We start from the raw sequence: 26,015 nt of genomic DNA, 5'->3' as shown, positions 1-26,015 counted from the left end.
CACTTGAGATCTCCTTTGAATGCACACGAGAACATAACGGGAGTCTTCCAACCTAGGCGGGTGGAAGAACATCTGAACTCGGTCTGAGCTTTCTGTTTAATTCTTTGTACTTAAGTGGAGACGATATTTGTACGCACTTGTGAAGATTCATTGAAGTAAATCGAGCCGAACCAAGAGCTGTTAAAATTGACTGCAATTTGATTAGCATCAAATCGTTTTGTGATACACGATAGTGGCAATGCATCATCAATCCTTACGAAAACGCTTCTGTGAATGCTCTTTTTATATTTTATCTAACAACCTTTTAAGTTTTTATTCTAATTTATCATTCATTGCATTTTTACCTCCTTTAATATCAGAGCTTGCCCAACCAGCAAGCCATTTGTTCAAGTTCAAGCTAAACGGATCTTTTACAGTCAATAGGTTTGCAGTACGTTCGCAATTGTCCTGTCAAATCGATCTCAAATTATCTTAAATGTTATCCAATCAGAAAAATGAAACAAAGTATAATTTTTCCGACAACAAGTTAAATCACTGTATTTTATTCTCGCTGAATTTGTTCTATAGCAACAAAAACCGAAAAAACCTATAGACTACAGACCTCCACTCGCGGGGCTTCGCTCTTTTGCGATAACATTGGGGTATTTTTTATTGCCAGCTTCACCTATACAATTCGCGACTGTAGTCGCTAAAAAATTTACACAGAGGGATTCCGCACTGCACGTGGACTGCTTTTTTATTTTCTAGCAGACAACAAAGAAGAACAGCAGGGTGGAAGATTCGTTTTCTCTGTCTGCCTTTGACTAGGATTACGATCAGAATAAAATCAACATAAATACGATTGTCCACACCGGCTAAGGCAATGCACGTAGGCGGACGAGATGAAATATGCAACTCAAACGAATAATGTCTTCAAAGTTATGAAATAGGCGTTTGAAATTTTCCGGTGCGATTTTTTAAAGTTCTAATGCTTTTATAAAAAGAATATGAAGGTTACTATCACACTGGTATTTAAACAATGTCCATCTTTTGGAAAAAAATCAATTATGATATTTTATTACTGAACATAGAAACTACAACCCGACACTTTCTTTAGGGTAAAATGAATCCGAAAGCACACATTTAGAAATCAAACGTAAATGTGTACCAAATCCAAGAAGCATTCATAAATTCATTTAGCTCACGTTCTTTCTTCGTTCATATTTAATGTCCGCTTTTGTTATTAGGAGGCTCAGAAGTTACTGAGGTTTTATTGGTTGAACACGGAAACAATATTTCATAAACCAGACATAATATTTCTTCCTGTACGAGTTTACTGCTACCAGAAACATTGATCTTTTGTAATATCGCTCGAAAAATTATTGAGGTAACTATTAAGAAAAAGTGACATGCTTATATTTTTATCCGTGTTTGTGTGTATGCTTAGACTTTTCCTTTTACGCTTACTGCTTCGAGCCTCGTTGCTTCCTGCCAATATTATTACCAATTACAGTTCCCTGTACTGCCTATAATCGCATACCAGTCCCATATGGATTTTCATCGTTTTTGAGTTAAATATTAAATTCTATCTATTTCTTGCTCTACTATCGATTAAGGAAACAAAAAAGTATGTTTTATTCGAAAAAGTCAGAAAAAAATGTGAGGTCAAATTGTCCCATCTTAAAAATAATCGCATATCAGTCCCACCAAATGTTTTTCCTGAATATGGCCATATTTTTTTTTAAACTCATATAATAAATACTTAGTGCTGTTTTTCAAGCTTTTTACTGATAGAAAATCATAAAATAACTATTAAATGCAAGGTTATTTTCAATAAATTTTACGCAAAAGTTAATTTTAAGTAGACACTGACACTGCAACCATCAGCCAAAAAATTTTTTTTTCGTTAGCTGTTTCATAATATTTTTCCTTTATTGCTATAACATTCAAGTGTCTAAATCCGAAATTGGGGCGCAATATCATGGAATCTGAATTTTTTATGACTTTTCAAAGCTTGGCGAACTGACGTTTTTTGTCTTTTTTTTGAAAAAAGGTACATTACTTTGAAACGCTCTGTAGCTTTAATGACAGCTTGAATTTTTTTGACGTCAAAGAAAAAGTTGTTGTAAATATTGTGCAAAACAAACCCTTTTCATTAGAAATTTGTAAAATTTGGTCATCATAGGCCTGACACTAGAAAAAAATCTAAAAAACAGTGATTTCTTGTAGAAAAGTAGCTTGAAAGTTTAGTTGCCACAGTTTGCCACGGTTGTGACTACATTCAAAATTTAGGTGAAAACGTAAGCTTTCAAATGCATACTGTCCGCTGCTGCGCAAAACTGCGCAAATTGTCACTTTAGTGAAAAAAGCGGTAGCGGTTTTTTTCATTTTTTTTTTGAGTTTGAAATTTCATCCAGGATTAATTTTAATCATAACCATGATACCCCATTAATGGAAATTTATCCGTAAGAATAAAATAAAAATTTTGGCGAAAATTACAAAATTTATCAATTAAAAGTTATAAAATAAGTGTTAAATAAGAAAATAGTATGAATATTGAGAATAGGTTATGTTTCCATTTAATTCTACTACAAAATATCGAAGATAATAGTAAACAAATCTTTATGAAACTTTTAATTATGTCAAACTTTATCACTTTCTGCAAATTTGAAAAAATATTAAAAACATTCAGCCCTTTTCAATTTATGATCATGAAATTCGCTAAACTGATTGAAGTGATAAATACTAGCAGGAAATTCATACCATCAAACTCCGGCTAACAATAGCCCGTTTGAAGATTGCTTTTGCTTCGCACTCGTTGGCATACAAAAGTAAAGCACACATTTTGCTTTATGAGAAAAAAAACAAAGAACAGTCGTCGCCCTCCGCATCTTTTCGTATTCATTTAGAACGTTGTGTCATTCCAGTGTCTTGGTTTTCAAATTCATAAATTCGTTGAATTTTATTATGGAGCCTTCAACTTCAGCGGCACCACCTAATTGAATGTCTAGTAAGTTGTCAATTCATGGTGTTATACATGTATTTAAATGTCCTCTTTTAACCATAGAAACCGGATTAGGGAGATAACATATATATGAAACAATGAAACATCGAAAATTACTAGAAGAAATGAAAATTGCAGCGAAAGACATTTTTTCTGCTGATAAATATAATGAACTTCAAATTTTCTGGAAACAATTCAACACGAAATTTAAGCGATCACAGCGGAAGATGATGATGCTGATGATGATTTTTTCAATTTGTAATTGGTTTGTATTACTTATGTTGTTTTAGTTTATTAAAAAAAAAAAAAAAAAAAAAAATATATATATATATATATATATATATATATATATATATATATATATATATATATATATATATATATATATATATATATATATATATATATATATATATATATATATATATATATATTTAGGCAAAATTTGTTTAGTTCGAGGGGTCGTCCATAAAATTTTCAATGAAGAGGATGCCCGGTGGCACTACTTGTGGTCAAAGATTATATAATTCTATAAAAAAGGACAAAAGTGCCAAAAAAAATATTAAAAATTGGATTTCGTGCTTTATGGACGGCCCCAAACAAAAAATTGATGCCAAATTCGTGTTCAGCGCCCCAAAATTATGTAAATACCAAGTTTTTGTTGCATTTATCGACACTTGTTTTGCTTGGCCAGCCTTTGTATGGGGTCGCCCCACTGTGCAGTGTAGTGGTTTCAACTGAATGTCTTTCTAGCCAGTTTTATTGTAAGGAGGACTTCTTTTTATTAAAAGATATTTATCGAGATTATGTAAAATTCAATGTGAAGGAAGGGAGCCTGAGAATAAACCCATGCTTTAATCTGTGCTAAATTGCCTGATTCTAGGGGAAGGGGTGATAAAATGGACACCCTAAGCCATTTTCCAATTTCCTCCACAGTTTAACACTACAACTATGAGTCGATAGCGCACATTAACTGAGCCACTAATGGTCAATACAAAAGATAAGAAGAAGTACTCAAATATAGTATTTTTCGTAGTTTTCATGAGCATTTTCGAAAGCAGTTTTCTGGGGGTAAAAAGGACACATGTGGGTAAAATGAACATATGGAGGTGGTAATATGAACACCTTGGGCGTGAACATTAATTATCCGTTCACAGATAGTAAAATGTTGTTCCATAGCACGCGATACACTTATGCATTCACCAACAGTTCAATTTCCATCGTTTGCCGTAGAATTAATAACAATATATGACCTTATCCGCAAGAAACTGAGAAATGGCGGAAGCTTTTTTTACGGACATTCCGCATTTAACGGTAGGTTTAGCGGCGGTCATCTGTTCATCGGTCCAAGTTTACCTTTGCGTTTTTCTGATATAAACACGAAGCATCTAGATTTTTCAATGGAAATTAACAAATTTTTTCCCCATCATCATGGGCTGTCCATTTTACCCGCACATACATATTATTGAAAATACCTAAATATATCGAGAAAATCATATAAACAATTACCAACCTCTGATGATTCCTGCTGGTTAGTAGTCTGAGTCCAGATATTTGCAGAAACATCGTTGTAAAATACTGTTTTACACTAGAAAAAATCTTATTTTTTGTAGGCCAAAAATAACATCACCTCCACGAATGTACACGTGTTTTTTGTTTTTGTTTATTATTTTGACTGTTTGACTGTATCATGTCGCATACTTTGTCTCAAATAAGTTCTAGTGCCTCTAAGGTAAGGTACCAATGAAGTTTGTACTATTTTTCAACGTAATAGTCGAGATTTAAACGGGTGTCCATTTTACCACCCCTGTTCATTTTACCCACAATTCCCCTACTAAGATTCGAACCCACGACCACCTGCTCATCAAAGTAGACTCTGCAACCTTCTCTTGCCCCGTTTAGAAGTCCCCATTAAGGGGTTGGTGCCACTGTGAAGTTTTCTAAGAACTACAATGCCATTCTACCGCAACTATCGGTTTATAGGAGAGGTTTATCGTGTTTGTAGGAAACTACATAGAAACTAGGGCAACTTTGCGTAGAAAAGCTGTACAGGTAGGAAATATACAGTCTTAAACATGTTTTTTATTGCATATAATCAAATATGATGAAATAAAAAATCTTTTTTTTACATAAATATTTTGTTGGTTTTGAATAATAAGAAGAATTTTAATTTTGACTAACCCCCTTCGAAATCAGAAAACACCTTTTCTACCAACAAAAATTATGTATTTTTTTTTTAATTTTAAATTTTAAATTTATCTGGTTTTTTTCTCGCCAACATTGATTTCATCTCCAAAAGAAATTGAAAAACTCAAAAAAGTCAATTAGTGGACCCTTTTCCGTTTTCACCATATAGTGGACCACCCGTCAGATTAAGTCAATTACTCTTATCATAAACCAGAATTTATAAATGTTTGTGATGCCGATTGGCTGGATAAGAAGTTTACCGTTGGAAGCTTTCTGAAAATCCTTCGAGTTTCCGCAAAAATTAAGTTACCCTGGCGGATGGTCCACTATAGGAAAGGGATCCACTATAGGGTAATTTACCATACTCTCGTCTTGACAATAACATTGAACATAATGGTCCATTTAAAAATTAAATAACATTAGAGTTGGATTTATAAATAATTCCCACCCCCTGGTCTAGCGTGTTTCCTTTACTCAGAACACAGGAAATGATACCTTTACTCATTACAGTAGTGAGGAGCAAAAGTACGCACGGGGTAAAAGTACGCATTGGCCTTTTCGAAAAATACGAGCAAAATAAACTGGCAACATTATATGAATTTGCAGTGTTATAACGTTAGTTGATCACACATGTAAACACATAAGATTTCGTTTAAATGGAGCAAAGCTATGAGGAAAGTCGTGTTTTGAGCTGTTTCGATCTAATTTTCTTAGTTTTGGGAACTATGATTGACCTATTCGGAAACTACAGAAACTCGAAAACAACAGAGCCCAAAGCACTCTTATATGATTGTAGTTTGTAGGGTGAATTTGTTTTGCCGGAAATATTTTGATGTTTGTCATAAAACTCAAACCAGTTGGAAAACTCATTGTGGGGCAAAAGTACGCACTAAGTGCCATTAACCGTAATGAAAAAATATGTTTAATAACAATGTTTTTGTACAGAAATTACTCAAAAATAACTAGTAATATGCGGATGTGCACCGAAACTGAGGAATATTATGGTTTTATGATTTTGAAATGGAATCTTACAACCATTTTAATAGTTTTGTTGATATGCTTTCAAAGTGGTCCTTCCGGAATAGATAGGGGCTTCTAGAAGCCATAGAAACAATGAAAAATACAAGGCCAAATACCATCCAATATTTATTTTCGCAACTGGGATTATGTCCACAGATCGGAAAATGGCCCAGACGCCATTTTAAGTTTGAAGATGGCGACTTCCGGGTTCTAGACAGCAACTTAAGATGGTCGAATACCCTCCAATATGTGTAATTCCGTAATCGAGATGATGTCCAGAGACTGGATAACGACCCCAGACACCATTGTTGATTCCAAAAGGCGACTTCCGGTTTTTGGAAAACAACAAAATGTGATCAAATACTAGGTAATATAAGTATTTTCGGAATCGGGATGATGCTCTGAGACCATTAAATGACCCCAGACGCCATTTTGGATCCCAAGATGTCAACTTCCGGTTTTTAGGAAACAACCCAAAATGATCGAGTACCCCCCAATATGTGTATTGCTGGAAATAAAATGATGGCCTGAAACTGGAAATCGACTTCAGACGCCATTTTAAAATTGTAGATAGTGACTTGCGGTTCGTCTGGTGTCGTGTTCAGGTCTCTTGGCATCACACTCATATGCGATGGTATTTGGTCAATATTGGATGTTTTCCAGAAACCGGAAGTCACCATCTTAAATTTGAAAATCGCGTTTGGAGTTTATTTCTGGTGTCTGCGCATCATACCGATCCATGAAATACCTATATTGGTATTCGGCCATTTTAGGTTGTGTTCCGGAAACTGGAAGTCACCATCTTGGAATCAAAGATGGCGTCTGGAATCGTTTTAAGGTCTCTTGGCATTCTTTCGATTTCGAAATAACTCATATGAGGTGGTATTTGGTCAATTTTCACTGTTTACCGCAAACCGGAAGTCACCACCTTTAATTCAAAAATAACGTCTGAAGTTGATTTTTGATCTCAGAGCATGAATTTGATTCCGAAAATACTAGTATTGGGTGGTACATTTTTGGTTGTTTTTCGGAAACCGGAAGTCGCTTTTTTGGAATCTAATATGACACCTGGAGTCGTTTTCGGGTCTCTGTGTATCACCCCGGTTCCGAAAATAAATTTTATTAAATTTTTCTATGGCCTCTAGAAGCCCCAGTGAAATCTCTTCCGGAAGGTCCATTTTTGGGAAATATCACCAAAACACCCAAACATATCCCCAGAAAACCGAATTTCCAGAAGTAAGAAAATTGTTGCGAGGCACCGCTCTAACGCAGCTAAAAAGAATCAGTGCAAAACCAGCGAAAAACAATTAACTTTTTTAAGCATCGTGTAATAAATACACTGCTCATACAGTGCGAACTTTTGTCCCGTTAACTGCGTACTTTTGCCCCGCATGCTGGGTAAAAAGTTGGATCTGAGTATTTTTCCTAAAAGTGAAATTCTCATGCTACAAAAAAAAAAAATTCGAATTGTTTTGAATATTATTCCAAGATCGATGTTTCGCATTAAAATCACCGATGATTAAAAAGTTAGATTTATTTCTTGTGAGTTTTTGCAAATCTCCCTTGAAATAATTTTTTCGGTCACCAGCGCATTGAAAAGGCAAATACACTGCGGCCATATATAAAATGCCAATACTTGTTTCAATTTTAATCCCAAACTCTCGATAACTTTGGTTTCAAGATGGGGTAAAACACGATGTTTTATTCGACGGTGGATAACTATTGCAACTCCACCACCGGCAACATCAATTCTATCAAACCTATGAACTATATAATTTGGGTTCTTTTTTAGTTTAATATTTGGCTTTAAAAGCGTTTTAGTCACAACTGCAATATGCACATCGTGGACTGTTAAAAATTGAAAAATTCATCCTCTTTCGCTTTTAAAGGGCGAGCATTCCAATTTAGAAAATTTACAGCATTATTCAAAATCATTGCTGAATTTCAATTTCATGACAATATTAGTTGTAAATTTTATATCTTCTTGAACAGCCTCTTACATCGAGTAACAGTTCAACAAAACGGACATTAGCTGCAGCATGGATTGTTGTAGGTATTCAATCTTTTCTGGAGTTGGACTATCTAAATCAATACTGGCTGACTTTTCAGCACCAAACACGAATGGTTTGTTACTGTTTGAATTTGAAATATTACCTGAAAGGACACTGGCATATGAACAGCCTGGTGTTGCCTGAACAGGATTTTTTGTCTGAAATTTGTTGGCTGAACTTAAATTATTACCTACAGACACACCTGCTAATGAAAGTGCTGGTGATGCCTGAACAGTATTGAAAGTCTTTTGTATACCCACATTGACAACAGGTTGCTTAGAATTCCTACGTTGTCTGGAAGCAATAATTTTTGACCTTACAGGATAATTAAAGAAATTAGATTTGTGATTTCCCCCACAATTTACACATTTGAAACTATTAGTGGTCTCTTTCACGGGGCAGATATCTTTCGTGTGACTAGTGTCACCACAAATCATACATTTTGCTGCCATATGGCAGTTTCGAGTTCCATGACCATAGGCTTGACAGTTCCGACATTGAGTAAAATTATGGATTTCTCCATGTCTCTTGAAATTTTCCCACTTTATTCGCACGTTAAATAAAACACGTGCTTTTTCCAAACATTTCAAATTATTTACTTTGGTACGATCAAAATGTACTAAGTAATTTTCCTGGTGTATTCCAGTTTGATTAATTTTGGCATTTGCCTTTCGTTTCATCAAAATTACTTGGTTGGGGGCAAAACCAAGTGATTCTGACAAACAATCTTTAATTTCCTCAATAGCTTGGTCATTTGAAAGACCTTTCAAAACAGCCTTAAACGGTCTCTCGTTTTTGGCATCAAAAGAATAAAATTTATACATCTTTTCAGTCAAGTACTGTAAAAGATGTTTATGGCCATCAAGAGATTCGGCCAAAATACGAATTTCGCCTTGCCGGCCAATTTGAAAATTAACTCTCACATCCGACAGAAATGATGAAAGTTCTGATCGAAATGCTTTTAAATTTGCTACAAATACCACAATAGGTGGAACTTTAACCTTCTTCACAACGGCTTTATGCTCAGTATGAGAAGTTTGGATTTCTTGATCCCCAACGGAAAAAAGAATATCATACCTGTTAGTCGAAACTTCAGTGTCACTTGGAGAAGATGCCTCATGTTTCCTTGAAGCCGCATCAAAGCGAGCTTTTCTATTTTTCCAGGCATAACTGGAAAACTTCACTACACTTTCACTTCACTATAGAATTTAAGTAGAAATATCTCAAACCAAATTTACTCACTAAACACTCGTTAACGTTAAAAAAAAACAAATTGATTACTTTGCGTTTCAACAGGTAGTCTTTTAAAAAGATTGCCTGTTGAAAGCGAAAAGCAAAATTTCAATATCTCTCGGTAGTCTAAGACTTAGCCTCGAGCTGTTGGTAAAATGCGACCGTACTGTAGGACAGTTCAAGTCGATCTCACTGAGCAAAAGTCTGTGTATGTTATTAACCCAGGCGATTTTTTCAGCAGCTGCTTGGTCAATTTCAAACTTGAGACGAAAAAATCTACGGCCTGCAGAAGGTATTGTACATGCATTCAAAATTTAATGGAAAAAAAACAATCAAGTATTTTTCGTGTAAATGGAATAGAGCCGAAGAAGAGTAACAAGTCAGTGGTCTCGCCTTAGGTGTTAGGCAATCTAGACTGATGAAAACTCCGATACAGACCGACTTGGAAACAAAGTGGTGGACAACTTGTTTCCGGTTAACATGATTCATGAACATGAAAATATGGGGGTTTATGTTACGTAATTTACAAATGTCCCCTTAACAAACCGCTTTGACACGTAATTTTATTATGACGTCTTGTACTTTTAGTTGTGTGAAAATGGCTGATTTTGTACCGAATTATCGTCATGTGTAGGATCTTATTTTTTATTCATTCAAAGAAAATGACGGCTGAAGCGTCAAACGTTTACGGTAGTGCTACTAGTCAAATAACGTGTCTTGATTGGTTCCATCGCTTTAAAGACTGTAATTTCGATGTTAAAAATAGTACGAGCGTAGGAATGCCAAAAACCTTCGAAAACACTGAATTAGAGAGATTTCTCGACGAGGATTCATGACAAATGCAGGAACACCCTAACTAACACGCAAAGAATCCTGAGTAAGAATTCCCAGGATGCCTATAACTCGGTGACGGAATCGTTTTCTGCGATATGGACAGAACCTGTACGAATCGCATATGTAAATCTTCTAATTAATTCCTCAAGAATCCAAATGAATTGTGCGAGCAATCATTTCAGCTATACGGACAGAATCTGTTCGAATCGCATATGGAATCTAAATGTAGGAATCTTCAAGAATCCAAATATGGGAATCTTGATGTTTCTTTTTGAGAAATCTATTGGATTCGCGTACACGGTTAGCAAAGAGAATTTTAGTGACTCGGCGACAGAATCGTGAGATGAATAATTTCTGCGATACGGATGGAATATTTTTACGCGGTTTTCTTGTGAGGGTTTTTTACGCGGTGTTTTGAATGACCCCGTATTTTTTACGCAGATTTCGAATCATTCTTGTTGCTCACGTAAAATCCTGATTGCTGCGGTTTTTAACGCGGATTTTCGAATTACGTAGTTGTATTTTAAGCGAGTTTTTGATGATGTTGGTTATATTTTTCAACTTCATCTTGGAAAGAGATAGACACATTATTATACGTATTATTCAGTGTTATTTTATACTATCAGATTTTTTACGCGGGGAAAACGTTCCTTATGAAAATCCGTGTAAAAAAACTCGTAATTCGAAATTTCGCGTAAAAAAACGCTGTAATTAAAAAACGTGTTATGCTATACAGTCAGGTTTTTTTACGCGGGGAAAATGTACCTCATAAAACCGCGTAAAAAATTCGTTAATTTTAAATTCCGTGTAAAAAAACACCGTTGAATTGAATTACGGTGTTTTTTTACACGGAATATAAAATTAACGAACTTTTTACGCGGTTTTATCTGGTACATTTTCCCCGCGAAAAAAAACCTGACTGTATAGCATAACACGTTTTTTAATTACAGTGTTTTTTTACGCGGAATTCCGAACTACGAGTTTTTTTTACACGGATTTTTATAAGGAACGTTTTCCCCGCGTAAAAAATCTGATAGTATAAAATAACACTGAGTAATACGTATAGTGATGTGTCTATCTCTTTTCAAGATGAAGTTGAAAAATATAACCATCATCATAATGAATATTATAAACATTACGTGAGATAGCATGGTGGCCTTGATTCCTTTTTTAGATCAAATTGTGCTTCTGAGAAGACTGAGGCGGGTCTGATTGAGGAAATAAAGACTTCAACTTAATTTTTCTCTTTCTCAGAGTGTTCAACTTGCCAATTTAATCCAGTAACTTGTTAATTTTGGCACCAAAATTCATAGGGATGGTTAAATAGCTATAGTCTTTCATTTTTATCCGATTTGAGCTACTGTAGTGCACTTTTTTAATTTTGTCGAACAGTGAATATTGACCAACGCTCGTGTAACTGATGGTAGAAAAGGTCAGAATAAAATATGATCAACATTCAACCAAAACGGGTTCGAAAATGTTTCTTAGGTACAGAAAAAAAACAAAAGAACATAAAAATTCGTCTGAGTACATGTAACAAATTCCTGCTTAAAAAGGAATACAGCAAACTACAGACCCAGAATGATTTTGGCATGGTTCGATTTTTGCACATGTGCCAAAAACGGACGGTTATGTTCAATAATATTCCGTTTTCTCGACTTTCTGCTAACTAACTAAGCTCAACAACCTCCTAAAGGTTGGTATTAAAGTCCTTTATGTTACCAATGCGGTTGGCTGGAATCGGTCAACTGGTTCCGAATGTATGACCTAAACATGCTTCGGTAATATAATGGTCTTGATCACAGCAGTGCTTAGAACCGTGCCATTCTTATAATTATTCGAATAGTCATCGTCAAGTGTGTAGATCGTCATATGGACCTGTCCTGGTTGAACACCGGGAAATCCCACATTATTGAACCAACACCCGTCAAGCGATACCTTCAGCGACTAGGAATCCAAAAAGTAACCCATTGGTGGCATTATCTAATGCCTAGGTTGCATAAGTTACTTGAAGAGTGAAAATGTGAAAATCAATCATGAAAGAAGTTCGTTTTTGGCAACAACAAAAATATAGGCGTGTTGCAAACAGTGAACGAGGCCTGCTTTTCAAATTCACTAAAATGCTTGAGAACGATCCTGAAATTCAGAAAAAAAAGAACAAATATAAACAGAGGAAACAATTTTAAATTTGGTTCAAATCAATAATAGAGAAATTTCAACAAGAACAAAAAGCCAAAACGAAAATGATTTAAATTCAGCACAATAATTAAAAATGATCGAAAAAGGCAAAGCACATAATTATTTTAAAATTTAACTAAAAGTAATGCTGGATCAAACTAAAAACAAAACATATTTTAAATATAGCTCACTAAGATTGAAAGTGCTTCAAAGAGTTAAAACAAAGATTATGAAAAATAATTTTAAATTATCCCTAAAAAACTTATTAGTACTTATGTCAACGAGAGAATAAAAATATTATATTTGTTTTATACGAAATTCTTGAAAAGTTCTCAACATATCAAAAAAACCTTTTCAAAAACACAAAAAAGCCACAAAAGAAATGATTCCAAATTTATCATCAGCCCGATTACGAAAATTTCCACATTTCGTGGTATTAGGATGTTTATGCAAACCGGAAGTCACCACCTTGGAATTCAAATTGACGTCGTTTTTATTTCATTGTTTCACCAGATGCTCCAGTGGAATCTGCTCCGGGAGCATATCTGGTGGAATCGATTTGTGGGTACCCTAGGCAGTAGCAGTGAAAGATTTTGTATCCGAAGAATTATCATAACACGATACTCATTCAAGTTTCCTAGTCCCATAGACATGGCATCCCTGAGGATTCTTTTTTCAGGATTCCTTTTAACGGACGCCCATGATTCCAATCTGAATAATCCAGGGGAATCTGTACGAAACCTGTGTGTTCGTCCGGTCGACGTCTCGGGTAGAATCAATTCATATATATCCGGACGAATACATACGATTCGCATAGATTCTCTAAGATTCCTCACATCGGAATCGTGGGCGTCCTCTATGAGGTATCCTGGAAAAATAACCCTCAGGAATGGCCTGTATATAGAACTAGGATTCTTGGATGAGAATCGTTTTATGAGAAGTCTTCAGGTTCTAATGTGGAATCCTGCAGAATCCGATGGATTCTCACTACACGATTCTCATTCAAGAATTCTTGTCCCATATACAGGCCATTCTTTAGGATTCTTTTTTCTGAATTCCTTATCGATTCCAATGTGAGGAATCCTAGGGAATCTATGCGAATCGTATGTGTTCGTCCGGGGCAGCTTGCTTCGGTATTAGAAGTTACCCACCAAGCCCTTTTCAAGCGACCACATGCTTTTGAAATAATTTAAAAACAAGAAACAAGGTTTCTCTATGAATTTGGAGAAACGATGAGCTTCGTTTTTTGCCCGAGAACAATTGCTCCAGCGATATAAAAGAAAAGGCCTTCTTAATCGCTGGTGACGTGTGATGGAAATTTATTACAACAACCCAAAGAATGATAAGTCATGAGTACTGCCCGGTCATTTTTTTCCTGTGTGGACTCATCACTGCGACAAGAGATTAGATCTATTGTGATATTGCCCAGGTATTAGCTGTACTCCGCACTTCATAATATTTTTTTTTTCTTCATCTATAATTTATTTGACACGGCACAAATACAATTTAATGTTTACCGGCGCCAATTATATCTGGTAGCTTACTTTCTAAAGTATCTTAATAACTAAAAGCAAATTTTTTATCCTCGCTGCCGACTACGAGCTGAAACTAAATCTAACTTAAAGCTAGAATGTTTTGCATTAAAAGCACTGATTTGTTGTTTGATGGTTTTCCATCGCCATAGGTAAGCAGCATATTGAATATGTTCCGCTGCTGGGCCAAGATATTACGGACTGGCATATTGGGTTGTCTCCCTCGGGACCTGAGAGTATCGTGCGGGTCTAGTTGCTGTTTCCGGATCCGGGGTCTTAACGTGTTCTTGTCGTTTGGTTGGATGTAGGCGGAAGGGAATAGGATTAAACTAGGGCGTGGATGGATTTCAGGAAAACGTATATAAGGGACATGTAGGATAGGTCACGGCTCGCCAAGACATCACGAACAGGAACAGCCGGCTGCCTACTTTCGGCCTGCAGGGAAGCTATTAATTTAGACCTGGCGTCACGGTGTACAGGGCATGACCAAACCACATGCTCTATGTCGTGATAACCTTCACCACAGGCACAGATACCACTTTCCCCGAGCCCAACACGACGGAGATGCGCGTCAAATCTATAGTGGTTGGACATAAGCCGGGACATCACGCAAATGAAATCCCGACCTACATCCAACCCCTTGAACCACGGGTTCGTCGATACTTTGGGGATTATGGAATGTAACCATCTTCCCAATTCCCCTCTGGTCCAAGCATTTTGCCAACTGATGATCGTATTCTGACGTACAAGTGCGAAAAATTCATTAAAAGCAATTGGTCTTTCATAAATATCACCGTTTGTTGCGCCCACCTTAGCCAAAGAGTCCGCTTTCTCATTGCCCGGTATCGAGCAGTGAGAAGGGACCCACGCTAAGGTAATCTGAAACGATTTTTCGGATAAAGCACTCAGATGTTCCCGTATTTTCCCCAGGAAATACGGAGAGTGCTTAACATCTTTCATCGATCGGAGAGCCTCAATGGAACTGAGACTGTCCGTAAAGATGAAATAATGGTCCGTGGGCATTTTTTCGATAATCCCTAGGGTGTACTTAATTGCAGCCAATTCTGCGACGTAAACAGAAGCAGGATTATCGAGCTTATGGGAGACAGTTAAATTGTTATTGAAAATACCGAAGCCAGTGGACCCATCAAGAAGTGATCCGTCAGTGTAGAACATATTGTTGCAGCTGATGTTTCGATATTTATTGGAAAAAATTTTGGGGATCTGCTGCACGCGTAAATGATCCGGGATTCCACGAGTTTCTTCTTTCATGGATGTATCGAAAAACACAGTAGAATCAGAAGTATTTGATAAGTCGACACGATTTGGAATATTCGAAGAAGGGTTAATATTATGGGACATGTGATTGAAATACAATGTCATAAAACGGGTTTGAGAATTAAGTTCGGTTAACCTTTCAAAATTTTCAATCACAGGACGGTTCAAGACCTCACATTTGATAAGAATGCGAGAAGACAGGCTCCAGAAGCGGTTTTTCAATGGTAGTACTCCAGCTAAGACCTCCAAACTCATCGTATGGGTCGACTGCATGCAACCCAAAGCGATACGCAAACAACGATATTGTATTCGCTCCAGTTTGATCAAATGTGTGTTTGCTGCGGAGCGGAAGCAGAAACACCCGTACTCAATAACAGACAATATCGTTGTTTGGTAAAGCCTTATAAGGTCTCCTGGGTGGGCTCCCCACCATTGTCCGGTTATTGTACGAAGAAAATTCACTCTTTGTTGACATTTTTTCATCAGATACCTAACGTGACAACCCCAGGTGCCTTTAGAGTCGAACCAGACACAAAGATATTTGTGTACCAAAACCTGAGAAATCGTTTTACCCATTAATTGTGTTTGAAGCTGAGCAGGTTCATGCTTCCTAGAAAAAACGACTATCTCAGTCTTCTCCGGAGAGAATTCGATACCTAGCTGTAAAGCCCAAGCAGACAAATTGTCCAAGGTATCTTGCAATGGTCCTTGCAAATCGGCAGCTTTGGCTCCTGTAACAGAGATTACACTGTCGTCTGCAAGTTGTCTTATCGTGCATGAATTTGCCAGACATTCGTCGATGTCATTTACATACAAGTTGTAAAGAAGGGGGCTTAAACATGAGCCCTGGGGAAGACCCATGTAGCTAATGCGAAAAGTTGCCAAATCGCCGTGCGTAAAATGCATGTGCTTTTCGGACAACAAATTGTGCAAAAAATTGTTTAACATTGGAGAAAATCCTTGTCGGTGAAGTTTGCCCGAAAGAATGTCAATAGAAACGGAATCAAAAGCCCCCTTAATGTCCAAGAACGCAGACGCCATTTGTTCTTTGCGAGCATACGCCAGCTGAATATCTGTTGAAAGCAACGCAAGACAATCATTCGTCCCTTTGGCGCGGCGGAAGCCAAATTGAGTATCTGATAGTAGACCATTTGATTCGACCCAATGGTCTAAACGACGGAGTATCATTTTTTCCATCAATTTCCGGATACAGGATAGCATTGCAATCGGTCTATAAGAGTTGTGATCAGAAGATGGTTTCCCTGGTTTTTGGATGGCGATCACCTTCACTTGCCTCCAATCCTGCGGTACAATGTTTTGCTCCAGGAACTTATTGAACAAGTTCAGCAAGCGCCTCTTGGCATTGCCGGGTAGATTCTTCAACAAGTTGAATTTGATTCTATCTAACCCAGGCGCGTTATTGTTACAGGACAGGAGGACAACTGAAAATTCTGCCATCGTAAAAGGTGATTCTATCGCGTCGTGGCCCGGAGACGCATCACGAACAATATTTTGCTCAGGAACAGAGTCCGGACATACTTTCCTGGCGAAATCAAATATCCACCTACTTAAAGACTCCTCGCTTTCGTTGACCGTTACGCGATTCCGCATTCTTCGGGCTGTGTTCCAAAGAGTGCTCATCGATGTCTCCCTCGACGTCTCGTTCACGAACCGACGCCAATATCCGCGTTTCTTTGCTTTAGCCAAGCTTTTAAGCTTGGTATCAAGCTCCGAATACCGTAAATAGTCGCCAGGTATACCTCCCTTCTGGTAGGCCAAAAACGCGTCGGATCTTTGCATGTAGACATCGGAGCACTCTTGGTCCCACCACGGAGTGGGAGGCCGTTCTTTAATCGTTACGCCGGGATATTTCTTCGTTTGGGCTTGCAACGCGGCGTCGAGAATCAAGGCCGCGAGGAGGTTGTATTCTTCAAGTGGTGGATGATGTTGAATCGAATCGACCGCTTTCGAAATCATTTCCTCGTATAACTTCCAATCGACATTCCGTGTGAGGTCATACGGAATGTCAACTGGTCGCATGCGAGTTGACCCGTTATTATTTGAAATAAGAATAGGCGAATGGTCGCTACCGTGAGGATCGAGGATTACCTTCCATGTGCAATCCAACCGTAGGGACGTCGAACATAAGGATAGATCCAAAGCGCTTGGGCGCGCTGGAGGTTTCGGTATACGTGTCATTCGCCGTTGTTTAAAATAGTCATGTCGAAGTCATCGCAAAGGTTATAGATTAAAGAGGAGCGGTTATCATTGTAAGGGGAACCCCAAGCCACGCCATGAGAGTTGAAGTCTCCCAAAATCAAACGTGGCGAGGGAAGAAGTTCTATTAAATCAAAGAGCAGCCGTTGCCCAACCTGTGCTCTGGGAGGAATATATATTGAGGCAATACAAAGCTCTTTACCTTGTATTGTCATTTGACATGCGACAACTTCGATGCCTGGAATCGAGGGGAGGTTAATACGATAGAAAGAATAGCACTTTTTAATCCCTAAAAGTACTCCTCCATATGGGGTGTCTCGATCAAGGCGAATAATATTAAAATCATGGAAGTTGAGATCAATATTTGAAGTAAGCCAAGTTTCACAAAGGGAAAATGCATCGCATTTGTTTTTATTTATCAAAACTTTAAACGAATCAATTTTTGGTAAAATACTTCTACAATTCCACTGTAAGACAGAGATAGAATCCTTCATATACGCAGTTGAATTAGGCATCGAAGGATACAATCGCTGCAAGGAGGGGCCATTGGGCAGTCAACTGCTTCAAAAATGATCTAACTGTTGGGAGAAATGCTGTAAGAAAAATTTTAATTGGATCGGGTACATTGAAAGTTTCAAAAATCCAGTCCACAATGTCAGAAAATTTCACTAATCCAGAGTTTGTTTCATCAACTGGATGTGCAAAAGGAACAACTGGGGTTATAGATGTTCCTGGCAGTGCTGGGAACTCCTTCTGGGACTTTAAATTTGCAAGCCCAGGAGGAGTTTGCTTCGGTTTTTCCGCAGCACTGTTTGGTTTGCTTGTAACTTTCATTTCACTTTGAGAAATCTTAGGACCTTTTCTGGGAAGTTTAGGAGAGGAAATATTTTTCCTCTTTCTAGACTCCCCAGGATTGGCGTAAGATGTTCCCGCTGGTGAATCGTCAGAATCGGTTTCATCAGAGGACAACAGATCATAAGGGTTTGATGTAATGGGAGAAGTGGTAACGGTCTTCTTCAGCATCTCAGCGTAAGAACGCTTCGAACGCTCTTTGAGAGACCTCTTTATTTTATCCCTGCGCTGCATGTACACCGCACATGTCGAGAGCTCATGCTGACTCTCCCCACAGTGAATGCATTTTTCAGCATTTTTACTGCAGGAATCATCCGCATGATTCTCCCCACACTTGCCACAACGTGCCTTATTGCAGCAGTAGGCGGCGGTGTGGCCTAACTGCTTACAATTCAGGCAGTTCATGACGCGAGGCACATATAATAGCACAGGGAGACGAACCCGGTGGATCGAGACGTGGCTTGGTAGCGCTGACCCGGCGAACGTAACTCGAAACGAGTCTGACGGGGTGTATACTGTTTTGCCACCGATGATCGATGCTGACCGCAATTGCTTGCAGTCGAGCACCTTTACATCGGGACAGGTTTTGTTTTTAAAGCACCTTTTGGCACTTGCCAGTATACACTCGACGGACAGACTCGAATCGGTTATGACACCGTCGATCTCCACGTCTTGTGCGGGTATGTAAACGCGATACTCGCGTGTGAAGAGCTCAGAGCAAGCTATATCGTTGGCCTCTTTCAGGTTACTGACCACGACACGGAGCTTGTTAGGCAGGACCTTGGAAATTTCGGTCACGCCCTTGTACTCCTTCGTCAGGTCTTTAGAAATCTGCAAGAGGTTCAACTGTTTCGATTTCGGTCCCGCCTTTGGCCGAAAATAGACAGTATAGCTGCCCCGGGCTCCGTCTGGGTAAAGCCTGGGGCGAGGGGGGACTGAAGAATGAACAGGGGAGGGGGTAACAGAAGGGTCAGGGTCAGAGTGGTTCGGGGATGGTGGCGCGGGAGGCGAGGGATCTACATCCATCCCGCTAAGTCTAGCGCACTAGCGCCGACAAGAGCACGTACCTTTTTACTTCTTCCTTCCAGTAAGGTTGGTTGTCCGATCGTTCGAAGTTGCAGCCGTTACAGCCTGCAGCACCAATACAGCAGCACCAAACAGCAACCAGCAGCGAGCCAGGTGTGAGATCACTCCACACAGCGATACAACTCACTGTCAACTGATGGCTTCTTCTTTTTCCTCTTTTGTGTCTCGTCCACTGCTGTAGCACAATTCAGCCAGCAGCCAAATCGGCTTACGCACCAGCTGGTAGTCACGATGCGAAACAGTTGCACAAAAGCGCGACCTTGAAACCGGATTTATTTCACTCGACCAGGCAAACAATGCCAACCTTGTTCACACGTCTTTTGTTTTATATTCTATTGGAGCGATCACCGATCACACGTCCGATACTGATGCGTGTTCGGCACAGAATGACTTCATAATATAGGCAGTGTCACCATTGAAGTAAGTGATACGCTTATCATTCATATCCGTGCTTGTGTGTAAGTTTTTACCTTTTCGTTTCAAGCTTACCACTCTACTATACCGAGCCTCTGTCCATCCTAGCAACATCACCGAACTACGATTCCCTAGAGAGAACTTTCATTCGTTACTCACACCAGTTTTATTATTATAGGGCCTTATTTTTGTTAGAAGGAGAGTCAACAGGGGTACTGTAGAATTCAGATTGAAGGAAGGGTACGTGGTGGAGAGCCTAAGAATAAACCCATGCTAAAGTCCTTCGACAACCACATGGCCTGATTCTACTAGGATTCGAACCCACGACCACCCGCTTACCAAAGCAGACTCTGTAACCTTGTGGCTACGAAGCTCCCCTACTGCTTCTCGTCACACTGGTCGACAAAAGCGGAGAAAAATGCTACCCTCAAGCTCAAAATCGTTGTTCTAGAAAGATTAGAGCTTTTAAATTATTCCTTTGAAACTTGGTGCCTCTAGCCAGTGTAGAAATGCATCAACTTAGATCAAAGTTGTCGCAAAGTAATCGCTCGTCGGGTTCGTTACTTCAACGTTATGTTTACGACAAAACTCATACAAGTCTTTGAAAAAATGTAAATGTGAAAAAGGGCACCGAAATTTCCAGGAATGATTAAAATGCTACAATCTTTCGTTTTTTTCCAGAGCTTTAGGGCCACGTTTGTGTTGGCCAGTGTTATCCCAAGTATCAATTTAAGTCGTATTGCATTTTTCAGCGGTTTTCATGACCAATTTCCGAAAACTGCTGTTACAACTAGAAATACTATCAGAACCTCCTGAACTGCTATAGATTTGCTTTACAGCCAGGTGGCCCACACTTGCCAAGCTTATTGAATCAATTATAAGAATGGCAATAAAACTGCTTTAAAACCACATGGAAAGAGTACCGCATACTATAAGCAGCTGGCATTACCTCTTTAAGAGCGCAATAAGTTTGGTTGCATTATTGCGCTCTGCTACTAGCCACAATAAGCCCGATTCAACATTTCATTGCTTGACAGTAACCGTAATAAGTTGATTTGTTGTCCTGCACAAACACCAGAACATGACGCCACTTCTTTTAATAAGGAAATCTCTCGTCGCGGGAGAAATGTTTCATCTGTGTTGGTTATCATCGTGCAATCGATTTTGTTTGATGGTGATATTGTAGAAAAATAAGGAATAAAGAAGGGTTTTTGGTAGGTTTTGTAGCTCTCAAGCATATGCGCATGAAATTTTGTCGTGCATTTTGAGAACATAGGCGCTTAAAATTTATGCCCCATCAAAATAGTACGGGCTTACAAAAATGATTTCATTGTTAGCAAAAATGAATTGGATTGTTTCAGCTCAGTTTTTCAGAAAAAAATCTAGCCGTGTTCATTAATACAGAGATAGATCAAAATCAACTTTGGATGTTCAATTTATTTGTCAGTCAGACGACGATTCGATTTTCGTTTCAAGATCATAAAAAGTTTCAAAAATATCAATATGGCGCGGTTGGTAATTAGTTGGTATCAATCGTAGCCGCAATAAGCCTAGTTCAATGATATATATGTTGTAAGGTGCGGCAAAGTTTGGATGCCTGTATTATTAGAGAAAAATATGGTAAATCCCTGGGGCCTAGACAACTTTATTTTTATGAAAAATCTAACATCACACCGACGATAATGAGAAACCAACGAGCTTTAATATAAATAGAGAGGTGCACGAAAAATGCAACGATACATACTTAATTTAATTGAATATTGAATATATTTCGAAATATATCAATAGTGACTTGCCCCTACCTAATTTTCAAGGACGCATAATTTAACTACACAGGAAATTATTTTCAACCGAAACAGGAGAAACTGGCGATAAAATTTAAAGAAAAACTACCGAACAGTACTAAGTACTAATACTAAGTTTGCCGTGTTACTTTATTAGATTTTTGGAGTTCTACGTCAATGTTCACAAATGCGCTGCAAGATGCTCTAAAGCATTTTACACACATCTTACGGAGACTGCGACAGAATTCTGCATCACACTAAACCAACTAAGCCGCTTTTGTCTCACCTGTATGTATATCATTGCCTGCATATATTTGTTAACAAGTTTGACAGGTTAGACTGGGCACTTATTACAATTTTATGCGATATTTTTCATAGCCAAACAGTTGTTTTTTAGATTTTGAATGACCGCAATAAAACTGGTTTCTATGTTATATGACAGCAAGCTGTCGTGGTTTTATGAGGCAATAGATAGTAATAATAAAACCAATAATAAAGCAAAATCGCATTGAACCTTGTCGGTTTTATTGTAAGTTTTATTAGAGTTTTATTGCCAGCTGTCAGTGTTCATTACGGCTTCCTTTTTCTGGCAACGGGTTTAACCGCCATAAAACCGTTGGTAATATTTATTGCTGTGATAAAACCGTTAGAAAACCTAGTATCTATAGAATTGTTACTTGGGTATGCTTTGCATTTGGTGGAACCAGACCGGTGTTATTTATAATGTTTCGTTGAAACCTAACAAAACAGTAACAACTCTAAATGATGCGAATCAACCAAGCACTGCACGATATACGATCACAATACGAGCAGAGACACGAAAAAGTGATTCGATTCGACTGCATGACAACGCTCGACCTAAAAGAAGTTTATTTTATTAAAAATAATGCAAGAACTTAGTTGCACACCTAATATTGCGGTGTACGTTAAGAATTATGAATGTTAAAGAATCTCACTCATACGGAAAATTTCTTATTTGCTTCCTCTCTTTTCTCTTTCTCAATTTTTTCTCTTATTCCGTCATCTTTTTCCTGTCGATTCACTTTAGCTAGAAACATTTCCTTTAAAACAATATTCGGTACAAATGTTCTACCAAAGTTGTCTACAATCCTTTTGACATCATTTTCCAGCCTCTACTCGCCGTCACCCCTCTTAAATACCGGTAGCGCTTAGATTTCCACAAACTGAAAGTTGTCATCTCGGGCTTCAAAATTTTCAAAATATTTAAATAATTTTATCACCTTGCTAGAAATATTAATAATAGGGACTATTAGAAATCTTCAGTTTTACACAGTTCTGCACGAACTGGAAGTCGCGAACTAGATTACGAAATGGCGTTGAACGTCAATTTGGTTGTTTATTGACGACATATTGATTCATGAAATACCAATATTAGGGAATATTTAGGTGTTTTCCTTAATTTTATTCAGCTTTCCAGAAAAAGGAAGTCGCCACCTTGATTTAAAATTGTGTCAAAAATCGATATTCGGTCTTTGTACGTCATCATATTTCAAAAAGGGGATCACATGATCGATTTTGACGAATTTTCTGGCACCAGAAGCTATATTCGCCAATCCTATCCAGCTTTTCTGAAACCGGAAGGCACCACCTTAGATTTGAATTCCAAAATTCCAATATTGTAGAGTATGTAATCGATTTTCGCAGATTTCTTGAAACCGGAAGTCGCCATCTTGAATTGCAAAATGTCGTCGGACATCAATTTCCGGTTTCAGGTGCCAACGACGTTCCAGAAAAAACAATATTATGGGGTTCGGGAACGTTTTTCACAGTCACAACTTCCCAGAAACCAGAAGATGTAATCTGGGATTAGGGTCCTTGGTAACAGTAAATAGAACGAAACGTATCAGACAGGTATATTTTTTATAATCAGTAGAAATCAGAGAAAGCAGGAATAATGAAATCAGAATAGACTAGTTCTCAATATATCAAACCGGTTAACACATTGGTATACTCGCTGTTTTACCATTTCCGCGTTGGAGCTTAACTTTTTCCTGCCAAATGAAAGTTTTCTCCAACCACTTAAATAATTACACTTCGAATCAACTGCTGATTCCTCTTTTTATCGCATCTCTTGAAGCCATCCCAATTGTAACAATGGCCGCTCCTAGTCTTGCTCCCTATCCTATTTTTTGTTGATGTTTCATTTCCAGTTATAGCCTAAGCAAACACCTTCCATTACCATGTCCTGGCTCTGCATATTGGGATTCTTGTTACAATCTGCCAAGAGCGACAGCCACACCAACAGCAAACGGGCAGATTGAGGTTGATTGATGTGCTGAACTGAAGAGGATGGAATTTAATTTCTCAACTCGTGTCTATCTTGTCTGCTATTGCTGATCCGTTTCCCCCTTCCCTCGCCTACATTCGATCTATATTGTACCATTTTCCTTACGGTGAAAGTTTTCCACAAGAGGGAGAAGTTCGTCTGACATTTCTCCACTAGAAAAGATCATACTCTCAACCAGGTGGATTAACACATGATTCGTTCTTTCTTTTACAGCTTCTCCCCTTGTTCGACGTAAAATCGATTCTGTTAAAAGCCATAGCGGAACGGAAGCTTATCATCACGGTGCCTTGGATGGTTCAATATTTGGCCATGCTGGATGGAATCACCCTTCGTTTAAGTTACTACAAAGAATTGTTCGATGTACTGTACGAGCTGTACCTGAGGACGACCGTGTGCGAAAGTTGGTCTGAGCGAAAGCTTCTAGTGACACCCACTTCAAAATTTATCCTGAGAGCTTGCCTGGGTTGGCTGTTTGAACATCCGAACATCCCTGAGGAATACTATAGCTATCGACAGGAGAGACGCTCTCTATTAGCGATTGACGAGGGGCTGTACAATTACAAGAAAATAAATATGCTTGTGGACAAAGCTATTTGCGAGGAGTTCGAAACTAGTTATCCTTTGATCCTGACAAAAATTGACGAACGTTGCCAAGGTAGTTGGAAATGTGAAATAAAACCTTCAAAGCAGCAAGTCACAGGAGCGGTTTCCATCGTAAAAGCTGATTTCAGTTCTCCCAAAAACAACACCGTTTCTCTGAACCCTCTTCTCGAGAGTATCCTTAACGCAGCTTGCCCATTTTTGGCTGATTTCCGCGTATCAATGATGCCCTCAAAACTTGAGAAAACTGTTTCCCGCTCAGGGCGATACCGGCATATTACAACCAAATACTCGGGAGCCTCAACCTTAACTAGCGCCAGTGGCAATAGCCAGAAGTCAAACAACGACCAACAACGGCTGGTGGAAGCCTTTCTGCGCTCGCAAAGTCTGTCAGTACGTCGTACCGTGGAGTTTGTCATCGAACGAGCCTCATCCGCTGCTATAAAGGATTTTCAAATCACGTACATTTTACCGTCGAGGAAGCGCACATCCGATCGAATCGCTTCCCTGCAAGCGGATTCTTTGTCCCATGCCACGAAAGAGATTTACAAGACATGCTCGGTCGCACTTTCTGACATCAATGCCAGCTGGGATACGCAAATTGTTTTGATATTGGCCCGTCGGATACAGGTGCGTAGAAGGGAAGCCTAACTTACCGAGATTGAAATTTGCTTGTTAACTCAAGCAATATGATAATCTCAGAGCGACTCAGCGAAAAACTGTTTCCCAAGCGTATTCATTCTACTACTTTCATAAATCGCACTTGCCGTCAACTATGATTGCTTTTGATTTTATATACCTTGTTTCTTTCTTTCACCCGATGTAGGAAGCATTTGATGCATTGCTCCCGTGTGAGACGCTAGACTCGGTGAAAAAAACCTGTATCAATCTAACACTAGAGCGGTGCCTTGCTAAAACAAACGAATGGCGCCAAACGCACATGTTCGAAATAGGTGAGTACGGTACGGTAGCACTTTAAAGCCGTCTGTCGCTGGTGAACTTAGAAAGAATTCAGCGTAAATCATGGTCGAGCCTAGCATTTTGTGTTTTTTTTTCTTCATCTATAATTTGTTTGACACGGCACAAATACAATTTAATGTTTAACGGCGCCAATTATATCTGGTAGCTTACTTTCTAAAGTATCTTAATAACTAAAAGCAAATTTTTTATCCTCGCTGCCGACTACGAGCTGAAACTAAATCTAACTTAAAGCTAGAATGTTTTGCATTAAAAGCACTGATTTGTTGTTTGATGGTTTTCCATCGCCAGCATTTAGTGTTGTACCTAATGAAAAACAATTCACGCCTGATGGGCTCTCTAAAAAATTATTAAAGATTCACTCTGGTCACAAAAATATCGATAAACCTGATGATGCCGATGCTCTTAGCAGTTGATATAGCGCTAATGGCTAAAGCACAGACTAACAGACATAACAATTCAAACAAATTTTCAATAAAA

General features: G+C 38.4%; 1 protein-coding gene across 1 annotated transcript in view; it reads left to right on the top strand.

Annotated features, from left to right (window-relative positions):
- LOC129730598 (protein disks lost) overlaps positions 1-26,015 on the top strand; it is a 590,739-nt gene that overhangs the window by 551,695 nt on the left and 13,029 nt on the right. The window contains exons 8-9 of the mRNA XM_055690050.1: positions 24,171-25,187; positions 25,384-25,510. Of these exons, the coding sequence (XP_055546025.1) occupies positions 24,171-25,187; positions 25,384-25,510 (1,144 nt within the window). The remainder of the gene's footprint in view (positions 1-24,170; positions 25,188-25,383; positions 25,511-26,015) is intronic.

The sequence above is a fragment of the Wyeomyia smithii genome, chromosome 3 (assembly GCF_029784165.1).
Source record: "Wyeomyia smithii strain HCP4-BCI-WySm-NY-G18 chromosome 3, ASM2978416v1, whole genome shotgun sequence".
Taxonomy (NCBI): domain Eukaryota; kingdom Metazoa; phylum Arthropoda; class Insecta; order Diptera; family Culicidae; genus Wyeomyia; species Wyeomyia smithii.
Note: the sequence above shows the minus strand (reverse complement) of the source record. Positions and strands in the feature narration are given on the sequence as shown.